General features: G+C 42.6%; 6 protein-coding genes across 16 annotated transcripts; 4 read left to right on the top strand and 2 right to left on the bottom strand.

Moving 5' to 3' along the window:
- The first annotated feature begins 677 nt into the window (after window positions 1–677).
- On the top strand, window positions 678–7717 carry LOC124190581 (zinc finger and BTB domain-containing protein 4-like). 2 transcript variants are annotated; one of them, XM_046583335.1, is made up of 6 exons: window positions 678–1849; window positions 2770–3475; window positions 3603–3771; window positions 4156–4390; window positions 4526–4784; window positions 4965–7717. In XM_046583335.1, exons 1-6 carry the CDS (start codon window positions 1617–1619, stop codon window positions 6267–6269), a joined length of 2907 nt encoding a protein of 968 aa, XP_046439291.1. In that variant the 5' UTR covers window positions 678–1616; the 3' UTR covers window positions 6270–7717. The 2 variants fall into 2 exon arrangements, with proteins under 2 accessions (XP_046439291.1, XP_046439292.1); XM_046583336.1 differs by having other exon boundaries at window positions 1209–1849; window positions 4526–4763.
- A 438-nt stretch (window positions 7718–8155) lies between these two features.
- Window positions 8156–10334, top strand: LOC124190590. The gene is made up of 5 exons (XM_046583358.1): window positions 8156–8319; window positions 8459–8626; window positions 8692–8839; window positions 8908–9502; window positions 9567–10334. Exons 1-5 carry the CDS (start codon window positions 8312–8314, stop codon window positions 9875–9877), a joined length of 1230 nt encoding a protein of 409 aa, XP_046439314.1. The 5' UTR covers window positions 8156–8311; the 3' UTR covers window positions 9878–10334.
- On the bottom strand, window positions 9875–12172 carry LOC124190591 (sorbitol dehydrogenase-like). Of its 2 annotated transcripts, XM_046583359.1 has the most exons (8): window positions 11601–12172; window positions 11445–11511; window positions 11340–11373; window positions 11057–11221; window positions 10643–10987; window positions 10399–10574; window positions 10213–10334; window positions 9875–10153 (listed from the first exon to the last, which is right to left on the bottom strand). In XM_046583359.1, exons 2-8 carry the CDS (start codon window positions 11496–11498, stop codon window positions 9997–9999), a joined length of 1053 nt encoding a protein of 350 aa, XP_046439315.1. In that variant the 5' UTR covers window positions 11499–11511; window positions 11601–12172; the 3' UTR covers window positions 9875–9996. The 2 variants fall into 2 exon arrangements, with proteins under 2 accessions (XP_046439315.1, XP_046439316.1); XM_046583360.1 differs by lacking the exon at window positions 11601–12172 and having other exon boundaries at window positions 11445–11593.
- LOC124190589 (UNC93-like protein MFSD11) lies at window positions 11089–15271 on the top strand. Of its 2 annotated transcripts, none has more exons than XM_046583357.1 (12): window positions 11089–11224; window positions 12634–12737; window positions 13247–13416; window positions 13484–13575; window positions 13669–13753; window positions 13815–13953; window positions 14023–14188; window positions 14253–14375; window positions 14444–14612; window positions 14673–14755; window positions 14822–14874; window positions 14948–15271. In XM_046583357.1, exons 2-12 carry the CDS (start codon window positions 12645–12647, stop codon window positions 15137–15139), a joined length of 1365 nt encoding a protein of 454 aa, XP_046439313.1. In that variant the 5' UTR covers window positions 11089–11224; window positions 12634–12644; the 3' UTR covers window positions 15140–15271. The 2 variants fall into 2 exon arrangements, with proteins under 2 accessions (XP_046439313.1, XP_046439312.1); XM_046583356.1 differs by lacking the exon at window positions 11089–11224 and adding an exon at window positions 12248–12545.
- Window positions 15272–16187: 916 nt separating this feature from the next.
- On the bottom strand, window positions 16188–20806 carry LOC124190582 (breast carcinoma-amplified sequence 3 homolog). 8 transcript variants are annotated; one of them, XM_046583340.1, is made up of 9 exons: window positions 20647–20806; window positions 20420–20572; window positions 20152–20282; window positions 19921–20082; window positions 18126–19853; window positions 17969–18060; window positions 17774–17904; window positions 17524–17706; window positions 16188–17458 (listed from the first exon to the last, which is right to left on the bottom strand). In XM_046583340.1, exons 2-9 carry the CDS (start codon window positions 20427–20429, stop codon window positions 17022–17024), a joined length of 2874 nt encoding a protein of 957 aa, XP_046439296.1. In that variant the 5' UTR covers window positions 20430–20572; window positions 20647–20806; the 3' UTR covers window positions 16188–17021. The 8 variants fall into 8 exon arrangements, with proteins under 8 accessions (XP_046439296.1, XP_046439293.1, XP_046439297.1 ...); XM_046583337.1 differs by having other exon boundaries at window positions 16188–17461; XM_046583341.1 differs by having other exon boundaries at window positions 20420–20595; window positions 20647–20775.
- A 150-nt stretch (window positions 20807–20956) lies between these two features.
- Window positions 20957–22087, top strand: LOC124190594 (40S ribosomal protein S10-like). The gene is made up of 5 exons (XM_046583364.1): window positions 20957–21106; window positions 21371–21512; window positions 21577–21690; window positions 21754–21933; window positions 21999–22087. Exons 2-5 carry the CDS (start codon window positions 21372–21374, stop codon window positions 22038–22040), a joined length of 477 nt encoding a protein of 158 aa, XP_046439320.1. The 5' UTR covers window positions 20957–21106; window position 21371; the 3' UTR covers window positions 22041–22087.
- The last annotated feature ends 122 nt before the right edge of the window (window positions 22088–22209 follow it).

Raw genomic sequence — 22209 nt, forward strand, 5'->3', positions numbered from 1 at the left:
ATTCTCACACACGTACAGACGAACGAACCCTGGTGCTCTTAACGCAGACGGGGAGGGGGAGAGCCTATCAAGAACGAAAAGAAGGAAGAAGAAGAAGAAGAAGGAAAAGAAGAAGAAGAAGAAGAAGAAAAAAGAGCGGATGCTGAGAGAAAAAGAAAGAAGGGAGGGGGGAGAGAACATGGCCGACTCCCGGCAGGAGGGCGGCCACCTCCTCCCGTTGGGGTGGAAAGAAAGTGGGAGGTTGGGGCGGGCGGCACGCGGGGGCCCCTCCGACCTTTTTTTTCTTCTTCTACGCGTTCAGACTTTAAGAGTCAACAATGAACTTGATTCTCACCCAATCATCTCGTAAGAAAAGAAGAATTTCCTTATTTAAAATAAAAGAAAAAAGTTGTTTTATGTTTTTCGCATTTTTTAATCCCGCGGGAAAATGTTGGACATACCATCAAAAAAGGGAAAATTGGGTTGTGTGTCGTGAGAGAAAAAAACATGTCGCTCATCTCTTATAAAGACGCACATATACACGCACTTGACGGGTGGAAAAAAAGAAAAACAAGACGACGCCATTTCGTTTTTTTTGAAAATAGATGCGTGTAGAGTCGGTCGGTCCTCCTCCTCCCTTTTGGCCAGCAGCAGCAGGACATCCTTATTTTCATCTGGTCGTTCCTCCATCCACTTGTTTTTACCGTCGATTCTCTCATTCTCGCCGTTTTCCGACGTAGTACACGTCTCTCCGGGTCGGCCAGACTTAACCTTGGGAGAACACACAACCGCGTTATAGACGAAACGCAAGACTTTTAAGAAGAAGAAGAAGGTGTCTTGTTGCCATTGTAAATTTAGACGACCAACTGGTGAGCAACTTTTTCGTTGGCTGACTTTAAGATTAATTTAGCGACAACTGGAAATGTACTCGGCAGGTGTCCACCACATTTCTTAGGTCATCTTTTATTGAAAATGATAACCCAAAAACAGATCTGACATGATAAAAAAAAATTAAAAACAAAAACAAAACTAAACATGTGTGTGTTAATCGTGTTTTGGCTTCCCCATTCTGGAATTTTTTTGTTTCATTTATTTTTCAATTCTTTTTTATTCCAAAACATTTTTTTATTTCATTTCTTTTTGTGAGCGATATCTATCGATAGTTAACAGACGACGATTTTTTTTTCAGCCCCTCCTCCCCCCCCCCCTAAAGAAGGAGGTTCTTTTTTCACACACTAGACTTTTGCTGAGTAGTGCCGCTAGAGGAGCTTCAGTCTAGTTGAAGCTTTCCGTGCGGTGAGGTCGCGGCCGTCGCCTACTCCCAAACTATTTTTACGATTGGCGCCAAACGTTATTTTTATTTTTCCACACACACACAACAACAACCAGCGCAGTGAGAGCGTGTGTGCCAGTGAAACCCTTGAAAAATTATTTTTTATTTTTCAAATTCTTCTGGTTACAAGAAACGTGTTTTTGTGTGTGGATGCAGGTGCACCCGACATGCTGGTGTGTGTACCATGTGCGTGAGTGTCAAGTGAAATCGGGCACGTGCTTACCTCTCTCGGATTTTGAGATTTCTGCGGACTAATTATTAGCCAAAATCAATCGACGATTTGGTTCTGGTCCGAGTGAATAAAATGCCAGCAGCGGCAGCGATCGGTCCCGATGGGCAGATTATGCGCCCGAGAAAGGGTCGACCGCCCAAAGGTGGTTACCCGTATCCGTATCCGGCCTCGACCGATCCCGCCCGCACCATCTACATCGGCAAGAACAACGCCCGCCACTGGGCCGATCTCAAAACTCGGCTCGGATACAATGGCGACGTCGATTTCGTCTCTTTTCTACTCCGACTGGCAGAGGAACGTCTCAGGTATGTTATCCTCGTGTGTACTCCATTTTCTTTGGTTGGTTGGGGGGGAAAAGAAAAAAGATTATTCATCATGTCAAGTCAGGAGAAAGAAGTAGAAAGTTTGTTTTGGTTATAAAAATGTCGTTTCATCGTTGTTGGGTCGTCGTATTCTCCCCCGAAAAATAAAATAAAACAAAAGAAGAACGTTTTCGCCTTGACCATAGATTGTGGGAGGAGGCCCCCATCCCCCTTCTTTATTCAGGGTGGGTACACTAGAAAAAGAAGGCGCGCGCGGCGCCACAGTTCTTCTTCTTCTTCTTTAAGTTGCGTCTTTCGGCCAACCGCAACCGAGAGGGAGGGACCACCCCACCCTCCCATCGGACTGGGGGGAACATCTCCCGCGGTGACCCTAGTCGACGATGGGTGGAGCCAAAGAGGCTGAGTGACGGTCACTTCTTCTTCTTCTTTTTCTCCCCCCCCTCACACACACACACTAGGCCTAAGGACACACGAGGAGCGCTGCCAGCCATAGAAGGGAGGGTGGGGTGGGGGGTTCAAGGTAGTGGGGTGGTGGGAGGGCTACTCGGGGATCCAATCAATAAGGAAAAGGGCTCCAAGATGGGGCCCCGAAAAAAAGAACCCCACACACACACACGCCCTATACTAGAAGAAATCAATCCCAAGACTCGTGTGTGTCCTCTTTTTTCCCTCAAGGAGAACCCGGGCAACTTCTTCTTCCTTTTTTTATTATTTCGTATTTATATTTATACTATCAAGATTTATACTGCGCACTTATATATGTGACGACGGCGACGTGCAACAGTTGTAGTAGTAGGAAATGATTTCGCGCAAGGTCACGCGGAAGAAGAAGCCAATCATAAAAAGTCGTTTGACCTCGTTATTGAAATTTTACACAATATTATTTTACGACACACACACAGCCAAGAGGAGCAGGTATGCGAGAAGCCAAAGCACCGCAATCAAATCAACGGCAACCGGGTCGATCAACTTCAACAGCAGCAGCAGCAACAGCAAGTCCAGCATCATCATCAAAGGGCCGGCGGCAGTGTTGTGCCCTCTGGAGACGATGTCGTCGTCGTCGCCAGTCATCCGCACCATCATCAGCAGCACCAGCAACAACAACAACAACACGACCTTGAGTTGAGACGCGCCTCCTCATCTTCCTCGACTCGCCGTGGACCCAACGACGAACCCAAAGAACACGACAACAATGGAGGCCCTTCCGCTCATCCGCACAAGAAACTCAAAATGGAAGAAGCGGCTGCAGCAGCAGCAGCGGCGGCCGGAGGAGCTGCGACATCCGTCGCTGTGGACGACGATGAAGAAGATGAGGAAGAAGACGAAGAGCATCCGCATCACCACGGCTACGATTACCATCACGCGGATGGAGTTTCCGCGGCTGCCGCCGCCGCAGTCGCAGCTGCAGCCGCTTTCTCCGCTCACAACGGCGGCAATCGGCACGGTCCGTCTGTTGGCGACCAACAACAACAACACGCCAGTTACCCGTCGGACGACGATGACGATGACAATATGGTCGACGAGGAAGACGACAATAGTCTGGCCAACACGTCCACTGCCGGCGATCACGACCAAGGCGGCGAATACATTTGCAATTTCTGCAACAAGGTACACATAACCCTTCCATTTTTATTGGGCCACTTTGACATGGGACCCATCATAAAATTATTGGACCCTTTGGGCGAATCTTTTATAGGATCCTAATACTAATGGCTGAGTGTTTTATTCTTTGCAGAGTTTCTTGCGACCGACTTATCTGAACGTTCATCGGACGTACGGCTGCCCGGCCAATCCCGACCGTTGCCGCCCTCAGTGCCACGTCTGTGGCAAAGATTTTTCGCAGCCGCAGAAACTCAAGGCTCACATTGAAGCCGAACACGCCGGCAGCGATTTCGGACATTGCGGTACTACAACTTCTTCTTCTTTTATTTAGAGAGTTGACTTGCACTTTACCCAACACGACTCCGCCCCTCCTTTGCATGTCCATTTAAGAAATTTTCTGACAGCTCTCGAGACGTTCAAAAGAGAGACACCCACCACATTCCCCACTCTCTTTTTTCTGTTCCAGTCACATGAAAATGACTTTAGGGTGGAACACTCCCCCTCTTTTAAGTTTCTCTCACCTTCCACTCCTCCTCTTCTTTTTTTCCTATAACCGACCGACCGCCCGCAGCTGGCCCGGCTCTCGATCAATAAAACGGTCTCCACACACACACGCACGCACTAAATGACTTTTTTTTTTTTTTCTTTACTCCCGGGCTCTGCACCTTCTCCTGCCTCTTGTGTAGATGACGGGTCCAACATCAGCGGAGGTTTGTCCGGCGGTGGCGGAGGTACCCATCATCCGTGCAAAGCCTGTCCGGCCGTCTTTACCACACGAGCCGCTCTGAGACGTCATCTGGGCGAGATTCACGGACAAGGCGCATCGGGAACATGCGTCTGTGACCAGTGCGGCAAACTCTTCCAGACGAAATCCAATTTGAAAATCCACTTGTTGACTCATTCCGGAGTCAAACCGTTCAAGTGAGTCGTCGCCATTTCTCTTCAACTTTTATTCAAAATCCCATTTTCTATTCCCACCCATCGATTTTCTCCTTAATGGATGAGAGTGCGGTAGGTCTGGAAAGTAACGAGATTTTAATTATTTAAAAAAAAAAGGTGTCCGGAAACGGAATGCGGATTAGGTTTCTCCACCAAGCAGTGCTTGCAGGTCCATTTGCGCAAAGCTCACGGGTTCAGCGAGGATAACATGCCGACGGTGCAGCGCAGCATCCCGTACACGTTCGACGCCTATTCCGGTGGCGTCATCAAGGATCCGGGGCGAGGCAAATTACCCGATCTGCCGCCGACGACACCCACCCGCTTGCATCAGCACCTCGATCCTAGCGGCCAGCAGGTGCTGTTCGATACCGTGGATGTAATTTTACCCTTTTTTCGTTATTATTATTTTTATTATTTCATTTTTGGGTTGTTCTCCGGAATTATCGATTCGTTTTTTTTATCCGGAAAAATACTACCTCGCCTTTATTTGTTTTATTTAATTCCGTTACCAAAAAATCGATAATTAAATTTTCAATTCTAAATATTGTTTGAGCAGGATGGATCGAATCCGCCAGGAACGCCCCGAGCTTCGTACCCAATCCCCGAGATGCCGCGACGGGGTAGAAAACCCGGATGGCGGAAGGCCAATTCCGTCAACGGAGGTGGTGCCATAGGAGGAGTGAGTGGAGGTCACGGCGGCCTATCGTCTCAGAATTCGAGTCTGTCGGACGAGATCCTGCACAAATTGAGGCAGGACAAGGACCACAACGACCACGGGCTCAATTCCGGCCCTTTGCCGTCATTTACCTCGTCGGCGGCGGCCGTCGTGGCTGAGCTGGCCATCCAAAGTTTAGCGGCGGCGGCCGCTGCAGCAGCTGCTGCAGGTGCCGGCAGTTCACCGCCGGACCATCACGCTGATCTCAATTCTCCGGCTGGCGGCGGTGGACGACAACCGGTCAACTACCACAACAGCCCCGGTCCAATGCCAATGACTCCCGAGCCACAAGCCATGGCGCTCAATTTGGCAGCTTCACGCAATCAGAGCACGTACGGTGAGTCCAATTACCCGCCGGCCAGTCCGTCACCTTGGCAGCAGCAGCAACAACAGCAACATTTCGAGGACAATTATCCATCGCTGGCCCGTCCGCAAGCGGCGCGGGCCACTCCAGGACCTGGTCAACAACAACAACAAACTCCTACAGCCTTTTATCCGGAGCGACCGGCCAGTTGTTATTCGTTTGACGGTAATCAGCAGCAGCAACAACAACAACAACAGCAGAGCTACAATGCCGGACAACTCCTTCAACCGCCCCCTACACCGGGATCGATGACTTACAGTAACAAACTTCCGCCAGCTTCTCCCAATCCATCGTCTCAGCAGCAGCAACAAGATCCTTCCCGATGCGGCACTCCGTCGCTGAGCAGTTCCGAACCTTCGTTCGCCCGTTTCGCCGCAACGGCTGCGGCCGCCGCAGCTGCAGCTGCTGCCGTTTCGGCCGTTTCCGGCGGCGGATCGTCTTCAACTACTTCGGCCGCTGCCGCTGGATCGTCTAGCCAACGTTGTCCTCCGTCAACGACGAGTCCAGGCTCGGCTGCGGCCGGAGCGGGCAGCAGCTCTACAACGACTTCATCTTCTTCTTCCGGTTCCGCCAGTGGCAGTGGCGGAACTAATCCGTATCCAAGTCCGGCACCGAGTCCAGGCTACGCTGCCGTCACTTCGCGCGTCTTCTCCAGCAGTTACGCCGGCCTTCAGAACTGGGGCAATGTCAACATGCAGGGTCTTTCCGGCTACTCGCAAACCTATCCGCTTCCTCCGCCGTCTCCCTACCCCCGTAATCATCCTTACGGCGGCTACTACTGATTCCAGGAAGTTTTTACAAATTCGCCAAATTGCCAAAATGTTTTTAAATCATGTCGCCCTTTTTTTAAAGAAATGGGCGTCAACAACAACAACAACAACAAAAAAGAAAGAAAGAAAAAGAAAAATGTTGTAATCGTGTGTTTTGTTGTTGTTGTTGTTTCAATTCAAAAGAGCTGTATACACTCTAGTTGTGTTTTATCACTTTTGTGCGTGAGCCCGACGGCTTCCCCCGTTTTTCTTTTATTTTTATCTGTAGGATTTTTCTGTTTTTTACCTTTTTTAAAAGAATTTTTTTCCTTTTCTTTTTCCTTCCTTTGAACGGCGTGTCTGTTGTTGATGAATGTGTACCGCGTGAAAGCAATCCTTTTTCATTATTTTTTTCGTTTTGGAAACTGTTTGGCGTTTTAGTTTTGTTTTGTTTTTTCTCTATTATGGAATGAAATATTGTTGCTCGACTGTTTTGTTTGGAATCTTATCGAAATACTCTTGTAACCAGACCCCTTTTCCTCCTCCCCACTGGTTTTTATTTTTAATTTCTTTCTTATTTCTTTTAAAAAAAAAATATCTCGATACCCGTGTGTTTCTGTCGGTTGGAATTGTTTAATTTTTATGGATGAGAATCTCCTTCCCATTGATTGATTGGTCTTGTTTACACACACAAACAAAAAAATTTAATTCAGTAAAGGACAAAAAAAAAAAAACCGGTACGTGTTGGACGTTGTTACAAAAATATGTTTCCCCTTTTTTTATTTCAATCAATTTCCGAGAAGGAAAACCCCCCTACGTGCTGTTTCTTTTTAACATTTATACGGAAAAACAAGAAAATTACTTTCGTTTTTTTATTATTATTATTATTTTCAATTCTTTTTTTTTCTGAGGGGATAAACAAAAAGATAAACCGCCCCCCTTCTGTGTGAGTGTTTGTGTCACGTTCGTCCCGATTTCTTGTTTTCTTTTTTCCCGTGTGTGTCGGCGCGTGAGTTTTTCTTCCACACACATAAATGTCTTTGTTTTAAAATTCGCCAAAACATCGCCAAAAGAAGAAACTAAAAAAAAAAGCCACACCCTTTTTTTAATGTGTGTGTGTGTATACAGGAAATTGACACACACGATTTTGATGATGTTATATATACATAATTATCGTATCGTTCACAAAATTTCATTTTCCAGACACACACACACCACAAATTGATTCAATCTTCTTTTGGGCGCTTATTATTACGTTAAAATTCTTCCAGTGATACAAACAAAAAAAAAACACTACTAAATTCTTCATTTTGATTTCTTCATCTTTCTCTCTTGATTATTCATTTTCTCCGATGAGCCACCATGAAAAGTTGTTCTTTAATTTGATATGACGTTGCTTATAAATTCCGTCTTCATCAGAAAAATTGTGTCCACCATCTTTTTATTTGTTGTCTTCAATACATTATGAAATGTTCTTTGGATGAAACGGAAAAATTCAAGTGTGTCTGAGACTGTCGTTATTTATTATTAAGGAAAAGAAGAATGTAGGCAACAAGTGGCCTTGAAATGTTTCAAGGAAATGAATAAACCCACAACTCACGCAACAACCCCGAGAGAAGTAAACTTTTTTTCCTCCCCCCCGCCATCGTGACGACATCGACGTTCAACTTGGCTTGACGTCACACGACGGAACTGAACGACTCCCCCCTACTCAACAATGGTTTCTTTGTTGGTGGTATTTCAAGTTTTCGTCGACATTTCTTTTTTTCGGGATTTATATATATTCACGCTCCAAATAGTGCGAGTAGTTTTTCTTGTTCTTGCTATGCTCTAATGATGACGCCAAAAACTTTCGGTCGCCCGCAGGCTCACTTCGACCTTGGCGTTCCACTGGCGCAGCGGTGGCGCTGCAACACAGACATTCTGCTGGACCCTTTCCTTTTTCTTTTTGTTTCGATATATTTTAAAAAACAAGATATAAACACACAAATGAAAAAAGATGGCACACGTTTACTAACACGTGGCGATTACATTATTGAGCGTATAGCACGTGGAATTTGATACTCGTTTGAGAAATGCTGAGGTTTGAATAACATTTTGTTTACATTAAATGTTGTGGTTTTGTTATCTGGACTTTTCTCAAGCCAAATCTGACTGTGGTTTATTAAAATTGATCGTTTACTAATCGTATCTTGGTATGAAATGTACTCTTGTTTTCTCAGTGCCAAGGAGCTTATGGAAATTCGGGCTAAAAAGGCTCATCCCAGAAGTCTTCCCTCCATGCCACCAAAAGATTTCATCCCCACACATTCTGCTGAAGAAACTGCCTCTGTTAATGACATGATTGAAGAGAAAATTTCTTTCATTAAAGAAGAAAGGGCTGAGAGAAGGTATTTCATCGTTGATGCAAAAGGTTTCACGTTATACAGTCATGAACCTTAAATGTTGTTTTTAGGAACTTGCTTACAAGAGGTGATTGGCTTCCTCAGGAAAATGTTGCTGTGGTTGATAAAAAAGTTGGTGGAGGCTGGGATATTTTTGGACACAACAAGAACGGCAAAACTTTTCTTCATCCAGAAGAAGCACTGTTCCTCATCGAAGTGGTAACATTTTTCTGTGGGAACGACACCTCTAATGAACTCATATTAATGATTGCCTTGTTTATTCACAGTCTAAATTAGAGTTGTGCTACTCTGGTACCCCAGTCAGTGTTCAACAAGCATACCAACTTTTGCTTGCTGAAAATTCATGTTCAATTCTCAAGTATCGCGTGTATTCTCACTTGTGCCGGCAAGGCTATCGTCTCATTCGTAGAGTCAATCCTCCTCCGGTTATTTCTACAAAGCGGAGTGGTGAATCTATGGAGAATTTGAATCCCAAAAGATTGAAGGTGGAAGACAAACAGCCTAATCACATTGTTAACAGTGTAACAATTGTCGATATGGAAACAACGGCTGTTAATTTGCCTATTGAAACTGATAATGGACCCGTAAAGTTGCGATTTCTGACTCCAGCGGCTGAACCAAGTGACTATGACTGCATTCCGCATCTCTTAAGCCCTGGAACGGAAACAATTGAAATTAAATTCCCTGATCAGCAACTTATTCCTGAAAACACTCGCAACCGACAAAGTAGCTACGTCCTCAACAAAAGGGATTTCTACATTTTTTCGGAACTCGAAGAAATTCCGACTAATCTCAACTTTGCTTCAAACAATCCACTTTTCAGCGGGAAAACTAAACCTCTTCTTCTGGGGAATTTCATCGGTAATTTCATCTAAAATATTTTACAATTTTAGTATTGTTTCTAACTTATTCGTTCCGAGTGCAGGAGATCCGTACTATGCTAATTATGGATTGTACAATCCATCCACAGAAGAATTGAATCAACACAACGATGACGATGAATTGCAAGTTTGTTACGACGTCTATTCTCCAGGTCGGCATTTCCGCAAGTCCAATCCTGGCCCACCGTGTTATATTTTGGCTATCGCTAAATGGACCTCAAAGCCACCTAGTCTGTCGTGTTTTGAACGATTCAAACGACGATGTGGTTCCGAAAGTGTGCCTTTAATCGCAGTCACAGGCGAAGGGTCTCAGGTGTCATTCTATCAGTTGAAAGGAGTTGTCAGTCCAATGTAAACAGTTAATATTTTTGTGTATTTCATCTTCATGTGTTTCCCCCCACCTCAGAGAATTAACCAAGAAAAAAACTACCACCCAAACAATTGGGTGAATGAACAAGGAACAAATAGTTCTCTTTAATCTGAACACGATATCATCACTTTAATTGCTCCGCCGGCACCAGTACGGGCTGTTTCAAAGGCTTTCACGGTTTCTTCCAGTTTGAACCGATGGGTGATTAATGGTTTAACGTTGACACGTCCACTAGCTACCAGCTGCAATGCTGTTGGATAGCTGTAATTTTTAAACCGTTGTAGATGTTAATTTACCAATCAAGTTATTCAAGGATTTACCAATTGGCGTAACGGAAAATCCCCCTAATATCAACTTCACGGACGGCTGCGTTAACAATTGGCAATTTGATTTCTGCTGGTCCCAGTCCAACCAAAACGACAACTCCTCCACTTTTAGTTCCCTAAAAAGGTAACATTTTCTTAAATTAATTGAAAAATAAGTTGTGCTTTGATCCAATAACTTACAAAAATGGCAAGCCTGATGCTAGATTCAGCACCGCTACACTCGATGGTAACGTCAGAAGGTCCACCAAGTTTTCCAGCAACTTGTTGGCCCAATGTTTCCGCATCCTCTCCACCCACCAGCAAAGTATGGTCAGCTCCCAGACTTTTAGCAACTTCTAGTCGGCTTTCAGATATGTCTGTCGTTTGATTTTAAGTTTATTTTAAGAATCTTTATGCATGATTTTTAAAACTATTGTTATATTACCAGTAATAATGACGGATGATGCTCCCATAGCTTTAGCGGTGAGGAGACAGACAAGACCAATCGGTCCAGCTCCACAAATTAGGATTTTCTGTCCGATGGTGACTCCAGCTCTGCGGCAAGCGTGAACGGCGACTGAAAGAGGTTCCAAAAGAGCTCCTTCTTCCATGGTCATATGATCCGGAAGTTTGTAACAAAAATCAGCAGCGTGCGTATAATAACGAGCCAAGTTGCCATCATAGGGCGGGGTAGCACAGAAAACGATGTCCAGGCATAGATTGTAGCGACCACCTTTGCAGTAATCGCAGGATCGGCAAGGAACTCCTGGTTCGATCGCCACTCTATCGCCTGATGTAAGTAGAAAAAATCATGTACAACAGTAATTAATCTTATAAATTAAATATTTGCAGTTATTACCTGGTTTCAAATGTGTTACACCTTCTCCAACTTCATGCACCACTCCAGCAGCTTCATGGCCTAAAACCATTGGTTTGGTCACAACAAAATCACCAATTCTTCCATTCACCCAGTAGTGGACATCAGATCCACATATTCCAACTTTATCCATTCGCAACAAAACCTCTGGTATGTACAAAAAATTATTATTTAGTTTATTTTTGTTTCCTAGAAAAGAATTATGAGTAATGGTGCACAGGGACATTTTCCCTAGTGCTTCCATTCATTGATTTATTATCATTACCATTCTTTTGAGCCTTAGGGACAGTCCGATTTTCCTGAATAATTATAATAATAGGCTAGATGAGGGAAAACAGAATTAATTGCATTGCATTGATAATTTTGTTACCAATCGAAGATCGTTGACAGAGTAAAGGACAGCTGAGAGATTTTCGGTAGTCATGATGAAAGCAATTCTGGGAAAGGAATCCGAATTAGGAAGAAATGGAAATTGAAATACTAGAAAGGCAAATTGAATACTGCGTAGCGTAGAAAAGTTACGTACCCAAATCGTCGTTATCTCGGCTCCCCTAGACGATTGACACCTGGAACTTGCTGGGAGGCATTGTTATGATCCGAGTTTGAATATTTTATCGCTAGAGGTGCTCAAGGTTGAAAAAGTCAAAAGTTTAAACCGCCCGCGAATTCTACTGCTTTTTAAGGACGTGTCGTAAAGTTTTTAAACCCAAAGTTGATTGAACTCGCGAGTATAGAGAATTAATTCATTCAATAGAAAGTATAAATTAAACAAAAAAGTTTTATTCCTCAAGGATAATATCGTGCGAACATCAACAATAAGTTGTTTTGAATAATAAGTGACAGTTGATCAGTAACAGATGCATCTGTCACTGATGCAATTTTAAAATATTGATAAAAATTTAATGATAATCTGAATATCTTGGGTACTTAACGATATCCAACAAAGGATGTATGGATGTCGATGAAAAATATCCGGTGGGGAAAATATCGACAGGGGCGTTGCTTTGAGAAATGAGATAGAGGTCACCCAAATGCGCAATATGTTTTATGATACTGAAACAAAAATACTCGAGCAACTTTTTCTCCATAACAGGATTGTCTGGAAAACAAATTTCTAGTCGCGATTTGCATAATATACAACTAGCACAATATAGTTCAACAAAACGAATACAGAGGGCGGAGTTTCAAAACAGAGAGTTGTTTTGGTTCTTGGGGCGGAGAGAAAGTTCATCCAAAACATCGAGGAAAATGGAGCGAAAGGATCAGTAGAACCTCTATCACATTAAAGAAGAGTTACAAGCAAATGTAACCCACCGCAACCCAGTGATTTCACCGTATTCTGTTGCCGGTGTTTTTTAAATTTTAGTCTCTTAGTTAAATACTTTCATCCCGAGTTTTGTGAAGTTTCATACGTCAAAAGTGTTCATCTATATTGTTTAAATTATAAATTTTTCGACATTCTGTCTAAACGGTAAAAAAATTCTAGATTTAAAAACGTTGCTGTTTTATATTGACGAGATATTTCAAGCGAACTCAATTTATTTTATTTTGGTTTTCAGAAACTGCCAAAATGGAAATTGATCGAAAATTTGTTAATGTCTTAATCCTGGGAGTGGCATTTATGCTGATCTTCACAGCTTTTCAGACTATGGGAAACATTCAGGTAAGACATGACCATTTTATCTTACAAACCATTAATTCCTACTATAGCTTGCTGAAGTTTTTTAATTTGAGTCAGTCACTTAACTGCTTGTCTGCAACTTTTCCACTTAAAATGCACAGCATTGATATCTTGGAGCAAAGCCTAAAGAAAAGTGAAAGTTGTCTGCAATTAGTTCAGTTCTATGCAAACCAGTTTTAAAAGATGTTAAAGAAGGATTTAGCCTAGATTTAGAAACTTTGTTTATTCAAATTCAAGACGCTAGACGTCATCATTCCATTTTTATCGCAAAATTGACTGGTTTATGACTTGAGGTCAAAGGAGAAAAGCGCAAAAAGAGTTGTTATGAAAAGAATAGACGTAGATCAGTAGAGCAAATGAAATGCGATAGAGACGGTGGCGGCGGCAGATGAATAAATGACCTCCCGACACGATAAGAGTTTATCGATTCCTCAGAAAAATGTGACGATGTTGTCGACCCATTTAAAATGTTTGTTCTTTTTTAATGACAGCAAACGGTAATCAAGAGCATAACTCAAGAGGATCCTAGTTTCATTGCGGATGGTTTCACTAGTCTTGCCATCATCTACGCTGTGCTTTCCATATCCAACTGGATCTCTCCATCGATTATCTCCGTCATTGGACCAAAGTGGTCGATGATTGTTGGAGGTTTCTTTTACTCGTAAGAAAATACGACGTAAAGATAAAAACAAAACCAGAAAAATAATTTGTTGTTTTTCTTTATCTAGGCTTTACATTGGCAGTTTCTTTCTTCAGCAGAGTTGGGCGTTGTATACCTGTTCAGCTCTCCTCGGATTCGGAGCGGCTCTTATATGGACAGGTATTGTGGTTGCCAATTAATGATTATTTTGCGGTTAATTCAATTCACTAAATGATGTAAATCTAAATCTGGCTAAAATTAATTTTTCCAAAGGTCAAGGAAACTATTTAACTCTAAATTCCGATGGGAGCAACATTTCAAGAAATTCTGGCGTGTTTTGGGCCGTATTCCAATGCAGGTGGGTTCTAAAACATTTTAAATATTAAAACAGTATTAACGTTTTATCATTTTCCATGCAGTTTTCTTTTTGGCAACTTGTTTGTCTTCTTTTTGTTTCAAGGAAGAGAACAAATTGACCAGCACACGCGCACAATTTTGTACGGCGTTTTACTAGTTGTTGGATTCCTGGGTCTTGTCATGCTTGTCATTTTGCCTGCGGTAATAAAAAAAAAGTAGATGCACTAAATCCTGCAATCGCAGCATTTTATATTTCCGTTTTTTGTTTAGGTGAAAGATTCTGACGCTTCCCGAAATACTCCTAAATCCGAAGATGGAGTTGTTTCCACTCGAGGAGCGCAAGCACCCCAAGGCCCATTGGATGCATTTTTAAGATCTATCAAACTCTTCTTTACGAAGGACATGGGTCTACTCTCTGTAGCATTCTTTTATATTGGTAATTCGATTGAACCTTTTACCTTTCCATTCAGAAACATGTTTTTTAAATTTCAATTTCTTAGGTATCGAATATTCCTTTTTAAGCGGCGTCTACAGCCCCAGTATTGGATTCACGCTGGAGTTTGAAGACAGCAAACGGTTGGTGGGTTTATCCGGTATTTTTATTGGCGTTGGTGAAATCGCAGGTAAGGTTATACATAGAAATGACTGTCCGTTTATTTATGTTTTAATGACTTTTGGTTTTCTTTTTAAGGTGGAGCTCTATTTGGAATTCTAGGCTCGAAAACTGTTCGATACGGTCGTGATCCCATTATTCTGACTGGATTTTTAACTCAGGCCCTCGGCTTTTTCCTCATCTTCCTCAACATTCCAAATAACGCTCCATTTGGGGATACCACTGATACTGGTTTCATTACAAGCAGGTATGAAATATAGCTTGTACGAACTTTATTGATAAAGATATATTTTATTTTTCTATGCAGTCCATTTGTAGCTATTTTCAGCAGTTTTTTGGTAGCCTTTGGTGATGCTTGCTTTAATACGCAAGTCTATAGTATTCTTGGTGGTAAGTACAAAAATATTGGATAAAAAAAAGGATGTGAATTTATACTCATCTGTTTTTTGCTATTAGGTATTTATCCGAACGACAGCGCACCAGCTTTTGCTCTCTTTAAGTTTGTTTCGGTAATTAGAACCCGTTATTTTATTTTATCTCTGTAGAATTTAAAATCTAACGTTTTAATTTTTTTCGCATTAGTCTATGGCATCTGCCGCAAGCTTCTTCTACAGTCCATACATTGGAATCCACCCACAGTTAATAATCATTGGAATTCTTCTACTAGCTGGAACGGTCTGTTTCTGGCTTGTCGAATGGCGAAGTGTTTACAAACGAGCTCACCTGATAGAGACGAGTAATCCCGACTCCGCAATGGATAAGGATTTTGATTGATTTGGAATTCATTATTTATGTTCTGGGCATACATTCTATTACAAAACGGGCGAGGGTAACTATATAGACGAAATATTTTTGTAAAATAACTTGATCATCCATTTAATTATTAACTCAAACTTTTGTGCTATTGTATTCATGTCATTCTTTCTTAGTTTATTCATAAAATAGTCGTGAGGAAACGTGATAAAATGTTTAGGTGAAAAATAATTGGAGACAGCAAAAACTGAATAATTTTCACGGAAAATTTGTCAACGGCGGAATTTTGCAAACATTGAAATATTGTGCTGTGCTGTGCACAGTGCTTTCATCACACCACGTCCTAGTGCATCATACCTACTGCTACATCAGTCATATCGGCTCTTATTGCAATGGAATTAGGAATACCGTAAATTAGAAAATTTTTATTTGTTCAGTAAAAGTTCAGTAACAAGATTTTACCTGCGACAACACTGAACAATCAGCCTTCAACGCACGAATCTAAATGCAGACTGACTTTGAATCAGGTAGGCTCAGGTGATGCATCATAATTCAAACCATTTGTAAGACATACAGTTTGTAGGCTTAGGGTGTCTTGTCATTTTGTTCTGGTTAATGATGGAATGCTGACTGAATTCCAATCATTAGAGAGCAAATGTGGTTTTGGATCCATATGTAATATAGTTTGCTACACTACATCTTAAGCACAGTTTTCCTAAGGTTATTTGTGTTTGCATGTAGACTCAAAATAGGAAAGGCCATGCAAGAAAGCATTTCTAAAAAAAGTATCCACTTGAGCTTCCTTCTTTCTCCTTTCAGTAATCAATCGGAATGCTTCCTTGCTGCTGCGCTATCTTAGAAGTAAATAGGTGCCGCTATATCCTATAGACATTTTTTTTTCGACAAGCTGATTTTAGTAGTAGAGCTTCAGAGTATATTTTTTGAAATAATTTTATTCGTCAGCTTTCCTTTTAAATGTGGTGGACACGAATTTTCCGAAATCGATCGGGTTGATCTACAAGAAAATTAGAAATGCAAATTGTAATAATAAATAATAAGTTACCATTCCTTGAGCAGGAAATGAATTTGTATTGACGTTCGTTCGACGATACACATCAACGTGACATCACTGAAATTTTGTTGTGGTGTGTGGTCAGTATGTTATAAACTTATGAATGGACTATTTATATTTTTTGATGATTTGTTAATTATAACAGCATGTGAAAAAATAGGTTGAAGACGAGCGATGGGAATCGATGAATGATATATCACGCTCGGACAATCAAGCGAGTTAACAGTTTGAAGTCAAGTCAGCAAGTTTTTTCCTATTGAGGCTTTTTGAGGGTTAATAGGTTATTTACCTAAGTTCCGTTTTCTTATCAAAGCACGCGAATGCGGTAAGACGATTGAGATCTACCGAGAGATTGGTGCAATTAAAGTCTATTCTAATAGGAAAGAACATGATTATTATTAGAAGGTTAGTTAGAAATTAGGCGGGGATCGCCTTTTGTGGTTAACTGAAACGTAGACATCGCACCAAGAGCTCACATCTATGCATCACTTGAAAACACAGCATTTTTTAAATTCAAAAGAAAATTTCAAAATGTAGACTAAAAATTGTGTTCTTTTTTATGTCTTTTTCCCGAGTGCGTATGATATATCATACGAATTAACGTTTGATGCATGGCTGAATAATATATTCAAGAGAAAAATAGAAAAAAAGCCGTGTAACAACGATCAGAATTAAAAGGAAAATTATTTCCATGCATTCTGTCATGCTATATCTCACATTTAAAAGAACCACCAAGTTACAGGGGACAAAAAAGAAAACCCTAATTGGTAAACCACGCATAGAGAAACCCGAAAAAGGAGTACAACAACTGACCCAAACCAAAGCCCCAACTCACTTCTTCTTTTTGCGATTTTTCTTACTTTTACGGCCAGGACCAGAACCATCCTGGTCAAAAGAGGGAACAGTCACAACGTCCTCTTCATTAGAACTACTTTCACCGGCGCTTCTTGTCGCATCGGGAAAGAAGGCCACATCAACTGGCACTGAGCCACTGACAACTTCATCGCTGGCAAAGAAACTGTAATCTTTGTCACCGCAATCCTGGTTGTCCTTGACCGCCGATGAATTGCGGTTAAGAGAGTCAATGGCGAATTTTGAGGGCATGGATGGTGATCGCAAGCACGTCTCGCTTTCTAGCTCAAAATCCAGAAGATCCTCGTCAATGTTGAGCGATGCCGGTGGGTTCGACGAGGAAACTGATGTTTGAGGCCAGTTGAGACGTTCATCATCCATGAAATAGTGTGTTCGACGTTCACTGCCATCATCTTCTTCTGAACAAGGCAAACTTTTAATTCTATCAATTTTAATATGTATAGGGAAAGAAAAGACGTACCAGGAACATTCGATCCTACTAAAGGCATTTCTTGCATTGCGTCGGCTAAATTTTCTTTCAATTGCAGTTCCATTTCGACTTTGGGGACCATATCGGAAATAGAACTCTCGGAATCACAACGACGCGTGCCATAGCGTTCCCGCCCACAACCAGTCAAGAACCTCGGAGACTGTTCGTAACTACCTGTAAAACGCAAATAAGTATTATAGAATATCGTTGTGTTATTACATCAAGTTCAAATGTTATTTACTAGCTGATCCTTCGCCAGTAATCACAGGTAGTCCTTGAATTGGCATTTCATTCTTGTCTGGCATATTTACTGGGTTAGAACGAGCTGGACGTGTCAAAATATCTACTTCAGAGGCCTCTATTTCAGCAAGACTGTTTGAAAAAATAACCCAAATTATTGATGTTGTCACAAATTGAAAAATTGTACGTATAATACCTGGATGTGCTGTCACGTTTAAGAGTCTTAAATGTAAACTGAGGTCCCATCCAAAGTCTTCTGTGCGGCCCAGCATGCGTGTTGATTTCAACCTAACGATTCAATGCGGTTAAAGGAAATGGTAAGGTAAAAATTCAATAAGAAAAATCAAACTTACATGTGCTAGCCAGGTTTCTTGCATCTCTTTGCCAGACAATGGGGCGCTAGTTGAAGGAGATTCGGTTTTATCGTCCGATTCAGGTCCGTTGGTGATTAGGGAAAGGATGTGTGATGCTAAAGGAGGTGGTAGATCTGCGGCATTGTAGAGCGGTCGATGTATAGGCCACTGGGCCAGCGGCACAATGTCCAGCTCTATGGAGCTCTTGTCGCAAATCTTTTCGCGCGGTATCCCAGTCGCCAGCCGAGGTTCGAAGCCATACTCCACCAGGGCGCCATGGCACGACATCACATAGAGTGATTCAGCAGTACGTCGCTGAAGACGGTCACGATGGGCGGCTGAACCTCCGCCTACATTTAAAACGTGACCTGCGAGTGGTGCAGCTCCCCGTGGAGGAGCGAAACAGCAGGTGACCCGGACGACTCCCGTCCCGTCGTCCAAATCGGAGAACTTGCGAGAATTGGAAAGCCCAGGAGAGGCGGGAATGCCTCGATTTCCAGTAGCTCCACCCATGAAAGACGATCGCAGTTGTACGAGTGGGACAACAACTGTTGGATGAGGATAAGGTGGCAGTCGTGGATTGGGATAGGGCAAGAGAGTCGTCGATTCCAACGGGCGACTATTATTAGGTGAACCGGAGAGTACGGGGCTACTGCGACCCGATGAAGGCGTGTCGTCCAAACCTGCACTACGATGGAATCGACTGAGGCGGTTTACTACTCGTTGAGATGTGTGTGTTCTCACGCCCACAGAACCACCGTATGGACTGATTGGGAAAACATGCGTCGTGCCACGCATCGTCGTTACGGCCACCCAACGCGAGTCGGTGGCAAAGGCCACGTCTTGTACTCGAGCCGTAGTGTCGCCACGATAGAGGGTGTACAAATGGTGGACGGCACTTTGCTTCGTACTACAAGGCGCTGGATGCAAGCGAAATATGTGAAAGTTGTGTCCCTGCTTGTCGGCTGTGAATAGTAGGGTCCCTGAAGGGTCAAACGCCAGGTAACTGATGGCCTGATTGGCGTGAGCAACAAAGTGCGCTACCACGCCGTCAACGTCCTCCCGAAGATTGACTTCTCCGCGTGCCAAACCTTCCAGGTCGATGACAGTCACTACACCGGGCTGAGGGCCCTGTTGGGACGATGGCGATGCCGACGAAGAAATGTTTCTTTGACCAGTCAGAAATGTTTCGCCAAATTCTCGGAGTCCTTTGGTCAAGCTCTTGGCAGCGTGGATGACGGTGGCTGTGTAAGACTGAATCCCTTCACCCTCGAAACCGCCTCCGCATCGGTGAATATTAATGAGTCGCTTTTCCGCATAGGCCAGCCAACGTGAACCCAAGGCGACTGGGTTTGAGTAAGGGCTGGAACTAGGTGGGTAGCAATGAGTCAGTACTACTTGATCCTCGAATGTAGTACTGCTGAAGACGGCCACCTTCTCGGGGAAGGTTACAACCACGGCACGTCGATTGGCTAGTATATCCGCCACGGGGTTCTTGAAGCGAATAGTTTTGACTTGTTCTCCCGTTCGTAGCGAAAAGAATGCCACCGTATGGAGTTGGGCAGCAGGGCCAGTGCTTTCATTCATAGCTACAATCGGACGTTTGGCCGCGAAGAGATCTTCCGATATGTTCGAGACTGGATTGGGCAGTAGGCGAAACACTTTAACAGGTCCTGAATTCCACGAGAGAATCTCTTGAGCCTCTCCCGATGCTTGAATAGTCCACACCTAAATAGCGGGAAAATAATCCATGTTTCTAATTTCCATTATTACTTGTACATGATGTGATTGTTACCTGAACTCCTGTGTTGTAGCCCAGTATGAGCAAGAGAGGTAGGTTGTTTTTGTGCAAAATGGAACTCTGCGAATGACAGTCCCCACAATCCATTTGCTCAATTTTAGCCCACAAGATAGGATCTGTTGCCTCCCCAGTAGGATGGTTGCATCCTCCATAAGCCTTTTCAAAATAAAACGGAGTTTGAGATCCAGCACTGACATTTTAAAGAACAATATTTCTTGGTACCACCTGTGGGACAACTTCATGGATGAATCCAGCCATACTTTCCATGAAAGACTTTTCAGCAACAGATTCCGGCCTGAGAGTAAGCCCTATAGGCCTGCTCAAGCGCCGCTGTGGGGACTCACTCGAGGACATCTCTGATTACAAAGAAGAGACTGACTGAAAAACCGTTTCCGAGAGTTGAGAGTGTCTCTTCTACTCTCACTTTTAAATTTATCCCAGAAAACCACCTAAAATTTAAAATCAAAGCTTCAAATGGAGAGTCCTAACTCACCCGTCAACATCAAATAGCAACAGTCAGAGAACGGTCGAGAAGTTTTAAGTGCGATAAGCAAACGAAGAGAGTAGGTCAATAGCAAAAGAACAACAAAGAAAAAGATTTGTTGACAAGGGCTATCCAAATGAGAATGATGAGGAGTAAATGTAACTAAGAGATGAAAATAAATAGGCCTTTAAAAACCAAGTGAAAACAAAGATAAAGTAAATTTTTTAAATGTGTACCTGATTTTGGGCAGACTACGTACGATCGCCCAAAAAACAACGAAGTATGATGATTTCACAGTCGATGACCTAAAGTTTACCTAGTTTTTTCTACGACTTACGTCTGCAGCTTGTTTACGGGAAACAGCTGAGTCTGTTTTTCATTGTCCCTTTCAGGGCGTATGCAAAATTGGAAATTATGTAATTTTATTCATTTGAAATGAAGATAAATTCATTTTGAATTTACAGTTATTTATTTAAAATTAGTATTGAGCACAAATTTTACATTTTAAGTCAACTTTTGTATTTAATTTCATTAATATTGTTAAATCCTTTCATGGATTGCGCGGAATTCATGAAGTGAGCACCATCTATCAACCATGTTGGGAATTTCTACGACCAAAGTGGTAGTTCAGTTGCTCACTGGATATTAGCGCTTCTTTCACTCTGTCGCCGTTCTTCACCCACAAGATACTGTCAAGTAAGTTGATAGAAACCATCGTCGAATCCTTATTTATATTAAGCATCTTTATTCGAAGCAAGATTTAGATCTTTTTTTACATTTCGCTGAGTTGTTTTGTGTCGGTTGAAATTGAGTAAGATCAATTTAAAGTTGTGTTGAAGGTGTTTTTATTTCGTTAAAGTGTGTGCAACGGACCGGTCATGACTTGGATCGTCACCTAGCTATTTTACATGTGTTGTTCAAAGCATTCTTATTAATTTTTCGTATTCTTGTTTTTAACAGAATGTTGATGCCAAAAAGGCACCGCGCTCTCATCTATGAATACCTCTTCAAGGAGGGAGTTCTTGTGGCTATGAAGGATACCCATCTCGCCAAGCACCCCGAAATCGATGTGCCTAACCTCCATGTCATGAAGGCACTTCAGGTGTGTTCTATTATCCCTATACATGTTTAAAGGAAATATTTCCAATTATCATTTGTATTTGCAGTCCCTGAAGTCTCGTGCTTATGTGACTGAACAGTTTGCTTGGCGCCACTACTACTGGTACCTTACCAATGAAGGTATCCAGTATTTGAGGGACTACTTGCATCTGCCCCCTGAGGTAAGTTCATACTTCTGTCGACTGATGAGTAGACACAATAACAAAGCTGTTTATATATTTTAGATTGTCCCAGCCACTTTGAAGCCCAAGAGGACTGAGTCTGCTCGTCCAAGAGCTGCTGCTGCTGCCAGGCCTGAAGCTTCCAAGATGTCAGAGGATCGTTCGGCTTACCGGCGTTCCGCTCCAGCTGGTGGTGACAAGAAGGCAGATGTTGGAGCTGGTGCCAACCCCAACTTGGAATTCGTAAGTGTTTTGGTCCCAATCTGTCAGGTAACTTGTATTGATTCTGGATTATTATTTCCTTACAGAGAGGCGGATACGGACGCGGTCGTGGCTCAGCACCCCAATGAACGTGTAATTTTTGAGGAAGGTTGAATAAACTTATCCTTGACCAACACTTGTCATGTGTTACATTTTATTTCCGATTTTCTCTGTTTCTTGAATGATTCTTTTAAAAATGATGAAAACCTAAAATCGCGGTCGGTATTTGAGCGAGAGAAACTCCTACGTGTTCGTTGT

The sequence above is a fragment of the Daphnia pulex genome, chromosome 3, assembly GCF_021134715.1.
Source record: "Daphnia pulex isolate KAP4 chromosome 3, ASM2113471v1".
NCBI classification, from domain to species: domain Eukaryota; kingdom Metazoa; phylum Arthropoda; class Branchiopoda; order Diplostraca; family Daphniidae; genus Daphnia; species Daphnia pulex.